The sequence below is a fragment of the Camellia sinensis genome, chromosome 7 (assembly GCF_055761805.1).
Source record: "Camellia sinensis isolate YWXY chromosome 7, ASM5576180v1, whole genome shotgun sequence".
In the NCBI taxonomy this organism is placed as follows: Eukaryota; Viridiplantae; Streptophyta; class Magnoliopsida; order Ericales; family Theaceae; genus Camellia; species Camellia sinensis.
In genome coordinates this window covers 178,755,197-178,767,937 of record NC_138967.1, presented here as the reverse complement: position 1 = coordinate 178,767,937, position 12,741 = coordinate 178,755,197, and the positions used below count along the sequence as shown (strand labels likewise).

Sequence of the window (12,741 nt, the reverse complement as noted above, 5' to 3'; positions counted from 1 at the left end):
GACCCCAAAATGAACGGAACGGGAGCTCGTTCCTCCCAGGGGCGTTCGGGGACGTCTACAGTTGGTTTCAACTCGCAATCGGAGTGGCCCTTGGGAAAGATTATCCTGCCGGTCAAAGCGGGATCCATGGTCAAGCAAGTGGAGTTTTGGGTGCTACAAGTGCCTTCGACGTACAACCTTATCCTTGGAAGGGGATGGCTTCACGCTATGCAAGCTGTAGCGTCGACCTACCACCAGGTGATGAGATTCCCCTCGGCTATGGGGGCAATCGAGGAGATCTGGGGGGATCAAGTCATGTCCAAACAGTGCTTCGTGGCAGTGAATGATAGCCGGGCTGCCAAAGGGTTCGTGCAAATGATAGAAGGACCGGAAGACCGAGGAGTTCTGGAGGATGTGGGCACTAAGGCAGAGGACAAAGCTGTGGAGGACCTGGTTGAGGTGCGACTCGATATAGAGCGGCCGGATAAGTTCTTCCTGCTCGGTTCCAGCCTTACTGCCCAAGAGAGGACCGAGATGGTTGAGTTTTTGATGGCCAACATCGAAGTCTTTGCATGGTCGCCTTACGACATGCCGGGCCTCGATCCAAGTTTTTTCTGCCATCACCTCAACGTCTTCCCGGGAGCAAAGCCAGTCATCCAGCAAACAAGGAGATCGACACTGCATCACGCCGAGGTAGTTGCAGAGGAGGTGAAGAACCTGCTTGAGGCACGAGCAATTCAGGAAGTGCACTACCCTCGGTGGATTTCCAACACAGTAGTGGTGCCCAAGAAGAATGGAAAGTGGCGAGTTTGTGTCGACTATAAGACAGTCAACCGAGCTTGTCCCAAATATAGCTTCCCTTTGCCACGAATTGACCAGCTTGTGGACTTGACGGCTGGACATAATAGGCTCAGTTTCTTGGATGCCTACCGCGGCTACCATCAGATCGCCATGCATGGGCCTGACCGAGAGATCACCTCTTTCACGACACCAAGGGGACTCTTCTGCTACTGAGTCATGCCTTTTGGTTTGAAGAACGCCGAGGCAACCTTTCAGAGGATGGTGACCAAAATGTTTTCTCCTTTGCTTGGCCGGACAATGGAGGCTTACATCGATGATATGGTGGTAAAGAGCCGACATGAGGCAAACCATTTGTCCGACTTAGCCGAGATGTTTGCCATTCTAAAGAAGCACAAGCTGCGCTTGAATGCATCAAAGTGTGCCTTTGGCGTGGGATCCGAAAAATTTTTGGGGTTCCTAGTCACGAACCGAGGCATCGAAGCAGACCCTACTCAGATCAGAGCCGTGCAAGAGTTGAAGCAGCCCAGCTCGGCTAAGGACGTGCAGCATCTGGCCGGGATGGCCGCCGCGCTTAATCGGTTTATAAGCCGGTCATCAGATCGCTGCCACCCTTTCTTTCAAGCTTTGAAGTCAAAGTTCTCGTGGGACGAAGAGTGTGACTGAGCTTTGGCCGAGCTCAAGGAATATCTGTCTTCTCCGCCACTGTTGGTCAGTCCAAAGCCGGGTGAGGAACTCTACCTTTACCTTGCCGTCTCCCAGCATGTAGGCAATGCGGTGCTAGTCCGCGCTGAAGGAATCAAGCACCTCCCAATTTTCTATGTCAGTGAGACCTTGCTGCCCGCTGAGACGAGGTACTTGCCGCTGGAAAAGCTTGCGTTGGCATTGATGATGGCTTCAAGGAAGTTGGCGCATTATTTTCACGCCCATACCATCATCGTACTGACCGAGTTTCCTCTTAAGGCCTTGTTTCAACGGGCGGACTTTTCAGGCCGAATTCTCAAGTGGGCGGTCAAATTGGGACAGTTTGATGTAAAGTTCCAACCGCGCACAGCCATAAAGGCCCAAACTTTGGCCGATTTCATTGCTGAATTCTCACCAGGAACTCATCCGATATGCCCGGTCGATATTGCCGCGGCCGAAGAAGAAGGGACTGCAAGCCTGACCGAGATATCACAACTGGGTGGAGTTGCCGACGCAGAATTTGCGCGCCCCACCGTAGTACCCTCAACTTGTACAATTCAACCAACCGGTGACGGGATGATGGAGTCGGGTATTGTTGTCCCACCCACTCTGTCCGGTACCGCGTCGTCAGAGGGTGAAGTAATGGAACTACTCAGCACAGAGCCTACGGCCGACATAATACCGCAACCTGGTGATTCGCCTACGGACTTAAGCATTGTAGACCGACTTGCTGAGTCTGGTGCCGAATCACCAAGGGGGGCTGGAGTGGAACCAATCAACATGGAACTTGAAACTAGACAGCCAAGAAATCGTCATCCCATTGCCCTTCGCAACTCTCAGGACCCATCAGACTACTGGAAGCTTTTTATGGGGGAAATGTGGGAGCTTTTTGTTGATGGAGCGTCCAACCGTCATGGTGCCGGCCTAGGTATCGTTCTTATCTCCCCGGATGGCCTAACCATTGAACATTCTATCACGTTTGGCTCCCAGCATCTAACAACGAGGCTGAGTACGAGGCCCTTCTCGCCGGGCTCAAGAGCGCTATTCAAATGAAGGCTGCCGAGCTACTGGTGTACAGTGATTCCTAGCTTGTGGTTAACCAAGTCTCTGGGATTTACGAAGCAAAGGATGACAGAATGGCGAAGTACCAAGCTCTGGTCAGGGAACACATCAAGCAGTTTCAGGCAATCAGAGTCCAACAGATTGGCCGTGAAGAAAACAGCCGAGCTAATGAGCTGGCCGGCCTCGCTTCGATGGTAGATAGTACGTCTCCAAACCCCCTGTTAATTGACTTTCTTCCATGGCCAAGCATTGAAGACGCCGGGCAGATGGATGTACTCTGCGCCGCGCTAGGTCCTTCCTGGATGGACCCCTTAATCTTGTTCCTCAGAGACCGGACTCTACCAACTGACAAGAAAGAAGCACACAAAGTCCGGGTGAAGTCAGAGCGGTTTTGGCTCTCTCCATCTAGTGCGTTGTATAAAAAGTCCTTCACTGGTCCTTATCTAAAGTGCGTGCACCCGAGTAGTATGGAGGCCTTCTTGTACGAAATTCACGAAGGCATTTGTGGCAGCCACATAGGGGGCAGGTCCTTGGCCTACCGAGCTATTTCGCAGGGATACTGGTGGCCGTGCATGCAGGCCGACGCACAAAAGTACGTCCACAAGTGCGAAAAATGCCAGAAATTTGCCCATTAGATCCATCAGCCCGCTAGGGAACTTCTTCTCCTCACCAGTCCTTGGCTCTTCACCATATGGGGGCTAGATATAGTGGAGCCACTGCCAACAGCACCGGGCAACCGGAAATTCTTCATTGCGGCTACAGATTACTTCACGAAATGGGTTAAAGCTGAGCTCTTGGCAACAATCAAAGAGAAAGACGTGAAGTGGTTTGTCTGGCAGAACGTGGTCACGCGGTTTGGCGTCCCCAAGATCTTGATCTCTAACAATGGCACCCAGTTTGACGGTCGCCTATTCAGAGGATTTTGTGAAGATTTGAAGATTGAATTCTACAACTCCACTCCGGCTTACCCGCAGTCCAATGGTCAAGCCGAGGCATCGAACAAGTCTATACTGGATGGATTGACGAAAGGACTGGAGAAGGCAAAGGGAAAATGGGCTGAGGAATTACCCAGCGTCCTTTGGGCATACCGAACAACCCCGCGGCGATCTACCGGGAAAACTCCATTTGCTTTGGCTTATGGCATGGAGGCGGTCATACCTTTGGAAGTTGGCATGCCCACCCTAAGAAGCAAGAGTTTTGAGCCCGAACTGAATGCCGAGGCTATTGCCTTGGAGCTGGACCTAGTGGAAGAGCATTGGGAGAAGGCCCTCATCCATGTGGCCGCCTACCAACAAGAGCTCTCAAAGAAGTACAACAAGACGGTGCACCCCAGACCATTCAAAGTTGGTGATTGGGTTTTGAGGAAAGTTATGGGCAACACCCTGGTGCCAGGTGAAGGCAACTAGGGGCAAATTGGGAAGGACCCTATAAGATCACCGATCTGGCGGGCAAGGGGGCTTACCACTTGGAGGATCTAGAGGGAAGAGCAATACCCCGGCCATAGAATGCGGCCAACCTGAAACTGTATTACTTCTAAGCTTTTGCTTTCTTTTCTTGTGCAAAGGAATTTTTTGGCTTGCACTTCAAAATGTAATTCTTATTGTCAATATATAGAAGTAACTTTGCTTTGGCACTTGGACTGTTGTTTTAATGTAAAAACCGAGATGTTTTACTTCGGCTTGAAGAGTTGGTGTTTTGTCCAACTTAGGCCACCCCAACCGAGATGATCTACCCCGGTTGGAAAAGGGTGATTTGTTCAAAATTAGTTATTCCCGACCGAGATGGTTTACTCCGGTTGAAGAAGTTGGTGTTTTGTTCAACTTAATTATTTCTAGCCGAGATGATCTACTCCGGCTGAAAGGCGTTGCTGTTTTGTTCGACGTAGTTAACCCAACCGAGATGATTTACTCCGGTTGGAAGAGTTGGTGTTTTGTCCAACTTCGGATTCCCAACCGAGATGATTTACTCCGGTTGGAAGAGTTGGTGTTTTGTCCAACTTCGAATTTCCAACCGAGATGATTTACTCCGGTTGGAAGAGTTAGTGTTTTGCCCAACTTAGGATTCCCAACCGAGATGATTTACTCCGGTTGGAAGAGTTGGTGTTTTGCCCAACTTAGGATTCCCAACCGAGTTGATTTATTCCGGTTGAAAAAGTTGGTGAGTTCAACTTGGGTGTTATGTTCAATTTTGCAATTTATACCGAGATGTGTTACTGAAAAAGGAATTGATGACGACCGTCCAAACACTTGATGAAATCAAAGCTTTTCATTGATAAAAAGTTAATACAAAAGGTGGGGAACTTAGCCCGGTTACATTTACAGAAACAGAAAAAAGAAACCTTAGCTAGGGGGGAGAGATCAGGGAATTCCTCATTAGCCTCCAGGTTGACCGTGGCAGTTGGGTCCTGGACACCGGTCCTAGTCTGGCCGGCCTGCTCCTGTTCAGTTTGGTCCTCTCCTTCAGCGTCGGCCTCGCCCTCTTCTTCAAGTCCTTCCTCGGCGTCAGCTTGCAGCGCGCTGAAGACGTCATTGGCATATGGAATGAGGTAGGTCGGTAAGAAGACAGCCGGTGGAGAGGCAAACACATCAGTGTCAGGACCCTAACCGAGCTGTTGACAGGCAGCCTTCCATCCAGCCTTGAAGTAAATGTCCCGGGTGGCGAAGACTTGTTTCTTGTAGTTTTCCTCGGCTTCGTTGAAGCCGGCATTATTGGCGTCCTCGCAGTCTTTTTTCCTGGACTTCTTAAGTGCGTCAAGCTCGGCCTGGAGCCCATCTTTCATTTTCTCAGCTGCTTCAAGTTGGCCGAGCAGCCTGTTGTTGTCGGAATTGGCGGTTTCGAGCGAGGACTTTGCTCGGCCAAGCTCGGTTTGGAGGCCTTCGACTTGGCTGGCGGTATCACTCGCCTTCTGCCGAAGTCTGTGGATGCGCTCCATGACCAAGTGCTGCTTTTGGATGGCCTGCAAAATGAGAATTTGATCAGAGAAGAAACCGTGCAAACACTTGTGAAAATTGAAGCAGAAGATTGAAATTCTTACCCTGGTCATGGACTTCACGGCAGATTTGACCAACCGGGTGTCAGGAACGTGGTCACTGCCAACCACGTCGCTGGGCAGCAGCAGAGCCTTTGCGAGGTCGAAGGCAAGCAAGTGCTCCTTATCGCCTTTGACAGAAGCATTTGCCGGGATCTCTTTGCCCCGGTGCTTCAGCTGCAACCGCCATGCTGGGATGGGGATGACCGTGTCAGCAGGTTGCTCGGTTGTTAGTTCGGCGACGAGCTCGGCAGAGGGATCTACCCGTGGTCTTTTGCCAGCCCGGCGTGTTTCTTTACTAGACTGCCCGGCGGCTGGAGAAGCTAAAGCGACCACAGCGGCACTTGATTGACCGCCTGCCGGGGAGCGGGCGACGACACTCGGTATCTCGGCCGAGGTTGCAGTGAGATGGTTTTTGATTCGGCTTCTTTTGGCCATTTCTTGTTCGTCTGTCAACCGGATTAAGGGGACGTCAGGAAGGGTAGGGTCTGGAGGTGGCAATGGAGCACGGAGGAAGTCTATTACTTTACTCCGGCGCGGAGCAGAGTACCTGTAGGTTGGGGTGTAACCGAGCAAATCTTTGCAATCTCGATGGCTGTAGCGGAGCACGGTTCGAATGGCCTCAACGTTTGGATAATGATAGTTGGCTTGTAAGGCTTGAATTGCTGCAAAAGAAACAAGGAAAATGGTTAAGTATAGAATAATAGAGATAGTAAGCTAACCGAGCAAGTTTGCGCGGCTTACATGTGGAACCGAAGTTCTTACTTACGAACCAGCCCGGTACCTCGGCTGTTTCGTAATTACCAGACACCCAGAAGAAATCGTCGTCATGCAAATCCTTGTCTGGTGTGCCGGTCACAATTTTCTCTTTGCCCGGCCTGATCTTAAGATAGTAGGCGAGGCCGTCGCCGGTATGACCAAGGGTGTACTGCCGCAGTATCTCGGCTAAGCCTAAGTTTGTGCCTAGCCGGTTGTTTAGTTCGTGCACACCGTTTATTATCTGGTAGGTGTTGGTTGACACTTGGGTGGGTGCTAGCCCGGTTCGGCGCAGGAACTCGGTAATTAATGGATTGAGTGGGAAACGAAGGCCCCCTTCGACGATGGATAGCACGGTGATGGGGCATTCCTCCCTGCCCCAAGGCATTGTCTCAATTTCTGCAAGTTTAAGGTGGACATCGGCCGGGATGCCGTACTCCTCCCTGAACGCAACCAGTGCAGTCGGAGTATCTGCGAGAAATCGAAATTTCCCCATTTGTGGCCGGCCTAGGATAGCTCGGCTGAGGGGTTTGGCACTGTGGTAATTGGTTGTTGCTCGGCCTTGAGAGCCTCAGGAATGGACAGTGGTCCCCTTGGACTCTGTAGGAAAATGATGGCAAGTGTAAGTGTGAGCGCGGTCGCGCGAAGGGAGCTGGACTTTAGCTCGGTCATTAAGAGTGCCAAACCACCTCGGTCGTCTAAGCTAACTAAGGAGCTCGGTTGCCCAAGCAGACCAGATGTTAGCCCGGGCGAGCGACCGATTCCTTTTGCTATCTCGGTTTTTGCTGGGGTTGAGACAAACATGTTATTTGCTCGGTTAGATTGGTTTTTTGGATCAAATGAAGACCAGGAGCCCAGTCCGCCCCAGTTCTTCAGTGTTCTTCAGGAAAAATGAAGAACACCGTTAACATTGGAGGGTTTGGGATGGTTTTAGGTGCCCAAGGCCTAAAAGCTACGATTTCATGCCCTAATATGTGAAATATCAAAGAAAACGACAACAAAAGAGAAGTTTGAGGACTTACGAGCGTAGGGCAGAGTCCTCTTCTTCAAGCACAAACTCAGCGTTGGCAAGGAACAAGGGGCAGGAGCTCTGTGAAGCTTGATAAGCAAGAGAGGCAGTAAGAACGGAAGGAAGAGAGCAGGGGCATGTATATAAAGGGTAAGAAACCGCCCAAATTCAAATTTGCAAAGACGGCTGGGTTAGCCGCTCGAGGGCGAATAGAAGGACGACACGTGTTCCCATTAATGCAGTGTCAGAGTTGAAGCGACAGGAAGGTCAAGCGAGACGACGACCGAGGAGTCAACCGGGCTGGTCTTGAAGACAGGAATGAAAAACCGAGAAGTTGAACCGGGCAAGTTCTGAAGCCAGGAATAATAACCGGCCTGATCGCCATTCTGCAAACGGCGGACTGAGGAAAAGATTATCCCGGTTAGTATAGGTAATCCCAATCACGCTCGCGGGGACGGAATTAAGGGGCAATTGAGAGGGAGATTAATGATTTGGTACTGGGTCGGATAGATCTAGGCCAGACAGAGTTTTGCCGGACAGATTTGGGTCGGGCAAGTGTTGGGCCGAGGATGTGTGGCCCAGTTTGGAAAGAAGTTGCTCGGTTAAGGCAACGCTTGGTTGGACCGAGCTACATGTTTGGCGGAGGCGAAGCCAGTCAAGATAAGTGACCGACGCCCAGAAAGGCAAGGTTGGACCGAGGTACCTGTTTGTTCGGCAGGTAGGTCGACCGCAGACAAGTGTGAGTAGTCCCGAGCTCGGCTTTGCCGAGATGCCGCCGAGTCCGATCCTCTTCTGAGCTTAGCTGTTGGAGTACTTGGGCATGAAACGCAGCATGGCAGACGATGGCCGAGATGATACTGCCAGGCTGCCGAGCTCCCCAGAGCATGGGCAGGCGGTTGGGTTAGGTGGTGCACAGTAAGGTTTATGCTGACAGATGGGATAGCAGTGCCATGTGTTGAGAGATCACTGGGAGTAGATTCGGGGCGCAGAAGGTATATAAGCATGACTGCGCCCCCCATACACAGACGAACACTTTGTAAGGAACTCCTACACTCAAACACTCTCTCTCTCCTCTCCCTAAGGTGTGTGCTAATTAGATCGTCAGAGGGGTTTTCCGGCCACACACCGCCGGGTAGCTCACCCTCATTGTGCTTTCAGGTGATCGGACAGAAAAGGAGCTAGGAAGAAAGGAGTACGGGCTTGCTGAAATATTTGCTCCCTGCACAGGTTCCTATGTTGAAGTTTGGCAATTGAGGTAACTTCATTCTTGAACTCTTCTAGACCTTGTCCCGAACCTTTTGACAGCCTTTTCACTGCTATTTCCTGTTCCGTAGACAATTTGCCCTGTAGGTGTCAAATATAAGGTGCACAACAATACAATATGATCTATTCTTAACTACACGACTGAACATATCATATCTTACCTTATAAACAGGACCAAAGCCACCTTCTCCAATCGTATTTGCGTCAGAGAAGTTGCTTGTAGCAGCAGCAATAGTTGTGAAATCAAATAAAGGTAATTCCAAGCTTTCTTTCTTCCCATTTAGAGCTGTTGACAGGGCTAGTCGGGTTAACCTTTTTTTTTGGGAAATTCTTTATACATGATTTTTATGTAATAGTTTAATGCTTGGGATCTATGATTTAACTCAGAAACGATTATTAGAAGAATATTTAGTGGATAAGAACGCTTACCTCTTCTCTTTGCTTTTATCTTCATTATTATGCACCCACATACTGTGCCCAAGGTAAGTATTCCTAAAGTTGCTGATAGCAGTAAGATCTTCACAAGTCTTTTCTTATTATTTGAATCATGAATTGAATCTGAAACAGAGAATATCAAGAACTGAAGTACTAGGTAAATTCTGAAACAGAGAATACCAAAACGATTCGTGCACCAAGTAACAAAGGGCCGAAGTATTGAGGAGTTTAGAAGGTTAAGAGAAACCTGGTTGATCATAGCCATGCACTAACCTATTGCTGAAGCTGGCAAGCGTATGTAGATATCTTGGTCACTATTGTCTTGGAGGCTCCCCCGGGTATCAATCAGATCCCCAAACCACATCAAACAACCACTGCCACCTCCGCTAATGTTTGAATTAGCATAAGCTATACAAGAACAGTTCTTCAAACACTCCTCCTCACATTCCTTGATGCTTATACCTATGTTTAACCGAAACTCCAACAGGTCAGGCAACTTGACCTGCACAACCTTCACATACCCTTCTCCATTCTGGCAATCTAATGGCACGCTTCTTACGCATCCACTGGACCAATCAAGAACATCCCATTCTTGTTGGGATTTTGGAATGAACCCCTTCAAACACTCGCACAATGGTGATTTGTAGATTCTGCAAATGCCATTAGGACCACAATATCCATAACTATCACACAGGTCACGTGGAACCGTGAACATAAGATCCCAAGTGTTCTTTTTGTTCAGTATATAGCGTTGAAGCAACCCCGACTCGTTTAGTGTTAATCTTGTAAAGACAGAGCTGTTGTATGGTTCATAGATATATATATCAATCTATTGTTGTTGAACTCCAACATTGTTTTAAATGTCGAATTGTTGTACAAGGGAAGATCAATGAATGTGAGTTTTACCCCGGACAGGTACTTTTTTGTTGATCCCATTCTAAGTACTAGTTGAGGCAACCCATGATTATCAACTCTGTAAGTAAACTCTCCCGGAGATGGATCGTCAGCGCTTTTCCATGATGTCAAGTACTGATCTAGACTTGTTCTGTTGTTCTCTCCCATCTTCAGGTCAGGTATCCGCATATTGCACGGGAAATCAAAGCTCTGCCATAGGAAACTATCAGAATTTGTTTCTGTCTTGCCAAACAGAACAAGATTTCCAGAATCTAAAAGCCGTGCCACAGGACCTTCTTCGACTCTTGACAGGTTAGATGACCAGACAATGCTCTGTGTTCCATTCAGAAGAACCAGTGATCTATTACCACTGATAGTCAAGACTCCTTGTAAACCTGTTATTGGATTGTTTCGGTTGGCAACCCACACAACTGTATCTGGGGTGGCTTTGTACCATATTCCCAAGTACCGAAATTTGGAGCTGCCCAGAGAGAAGAAGCCGAGCTCAAAACTTTGGCTGGTGGAAACTAAAGTGTCGCCGTCCCGAAGAGATTGGTTTGAAGCTAAGGTATCACCTGCAATGGAGAATTTCAAGAAGGTTGTGGAAAGTAGTGACGCGAAGGAGTAGAAGAAGATAAAGAAAGCTTGGCTCTCCATTGCATTCTCAAGACAAAAGAAGAGACTTCTGAAGAATGTTAATGTTGGGCATTAGTATCAGTATTGGAAAGGTTAAATTACAGTCAAATATTACTTCTATATATTTAAAATAGGTTGTATTAGTATATATGTTCAGTCTGAAAAATGAACATTAGTACCACAACCGATATTGTTGTTTAATTCATTTGATTCAATGGTAGAAATAAGATTTGACAAATGCACAATTTTTTAAATTTTAATTTTTTTTTAATATGCCAAAGGTTAGTTATGTACTCAATCTTTCCTCTCCCAAATTCATATTAATGTGTACTAATTGGGCTTTGTTTTTTAAACAAGAGAAACTGACCGCAATATGTCTAACTATTTTATTTATTATTTATTTTATTTTGGTTTTTTTAATAGATTTGAACACATTTTAGACATTTGGGAAAGATGTGTCTATCTTTTAGACACATGTAAAAAAGTATTAAATAAATTAACTTGGAATTAATGATTTTTAAATAAAAAAAACTTAAATTTCTACATATTTTTCTCCAATAGATTTTAAAAATTGTTGTTTTTAAATTAAATATTTATATGTATATTATGTAATAATTATTTATATATAAAATTATATATTTCACATGTGTTCTCTTGAAGAAGACAATAACATCCTCATAGTCTTGATAGAGCTGGAAATCAATTTTTTATTTGTTATTTATTTATTTTTTTAAAATTTTGTATTCTAATTTAGCATAAGTTACATTTATTGAAAGAGTTTGGATATTATTTTATTTTACTTTTATGTAAAGATAGTTTTTTTAGTCAACTGTTATGTTAGTATTTAGAAAACAAAGTGTATGGTATATATTTAAAGTATCGCATCAACTTTAAATATATACCACACTTCATTTTATGGACATTTTTTTTTTTTTTTGGTATGAGAGTACTACATTCAAAATTAAAAATAATGTGAATGGATTACAAGGAAGAAAGAGTCCGGGTCGTGCCCCTTAGGTGGCTCCACCTCACTCCCTCTTCAACAATTTGAACTGTTTATATTATAAAGTTTGCTGAGAAGATTATTTATATAAAAAAATCAAATTAATTGAATATTGATAATTACTTTAACTAATCATGGACCTTTTTCTATTATAAGGTGGGTGTGCAAAGTTTGGAGCTGAGTTGGGGTGTTCAAAATTTGTAAGTTAAATTATTCAAATTTATAATGATTACTATATATATAATTATTGATGTGTTGGATTGAATGCCCTCATTATCATGTGAATATATTTGGTTGGGTGTTTGGGTTGCCTTACTCAACTGACTTCTTTCTTTGTCTGGAAAGTCTATCCATACTCATAAAAGAACTGTTAGATTTTTATTTTTGGTAATCCCGTTTGACAAAACTCTTTTCAGTTGTATTTATTTTCGCACTTTTTATTTCAGTGAGGCTATAAGTTTTTAGATGCGAATCCAACCTAAATTGTGCCTTGCAGAGAAGTTTGTGATGTTAATTCTTTCAAGATTGCCACTTCGCTGATTATGACGAGGATCAAGCTACCCGGTTAGCTCGCGGGGTCCAGGGGGCAACGCCCCTTGGCGGGTTTGAGGCAGTGCCCAGGCAGGGTCGAGGGGCAGTGCCCCCGAAACAAAATGGAAAATTGCCTTCAAAGTTGCTTGTTCGCTCAAGCGGACATTCCCTCGCTCAAGCAGAGAATCCTTGGTTCCAAAAGTTTGATCGCTGGCAAAAATACTGCGATATGTTTTTTCTCGCTTGAGCGAAACTTTCCACGCTCGAGCGTCAGCCCGCTTGAGCGGCCATTCCGGCGCTCGAGCGGAGATTGCGGGACAGTTTTCTATAAATACGTGTTTCAGTCCAAATCTACGATTACGCCTCCAGATCTTCTTCTTGGGTTCTAGGGTTTATATCTGGAGCTATTTTGCTAGTTTTCTTTGATGTTTTTGAGTATTCAACTCATTGTTTAAGGAGGATACATCAAAGGAATGATTGTTTGTTTGTTCTATACAAAAGAGAGAGTTGTTCTTCGGTGGATTCTGAAGAATTCGAGCCTGAAGCTTTGGTAGATTCTGGAGTGGCTCATCATCAAGACAATTCCGAGGTGAAGACGGGCTAGAAGAGGCACATAGAGGTTGGTTCAATTCGAGCATGGATTCGCTAGGCAATTGAGAGTAT

The 12,741-nt window shown here is 46.3% G+C and overlaps 2 protein-coding genes across 2 annotated transcripts in view; one reads left to right on the top strand and one right to left on the bottom strand.

Annotated features, from left to right (window-relative positions):
• Nucleotides 1–10,779, top strand: part of LOC114277182 (G-type lectin S-receptor-like serine/threonine-protein kinase At4g27290) — a 50,674-nt gene extending 39,895 nt beyond the window's left edge. Inside the window, exons 6-8 of the transcript XR_014336480.1 lie at nucleotides 8,544–8,571; nucleotides 8,752–8,832; nucleotides 10,083–10,779. The gene's annotated coding sequence lies outside the window, so the exon portion shown is untranslated. The remainder of the gene's footprint in view (nucleotides 1–8,543; nucleotides 8,572–8,751; nucleotides 8,833–10,082) is intronic.
• On the bottom strand, nucleotides 8,578–10,565 carry LOC145796327 (G-type lectin S-receptor-like serine/threonine-protein kinase At4g27290). Its single transcript, XM_082881411.1, has 5 exons — nucleotides 9,960–10,565; nucleotides 9,288–9,843; nucleotides 9,009–9,137; nucleotides 8,764–8,865; nucleotides 8,578–8,660 (listed from the first exon to the last, which is right to left on the bottom strand). The coding sequence occupies exons 1-5, from the start codon at nucleotides 10,563–10,565 to the stop codon at nucleotides 8,578–8,580; spliced, it is 1,476 nt and encodes a 491-aa protein (XP_082737537.1).
• Nucleotides 10,780–12,741: the final 1,962 nt, after the last annotated feature.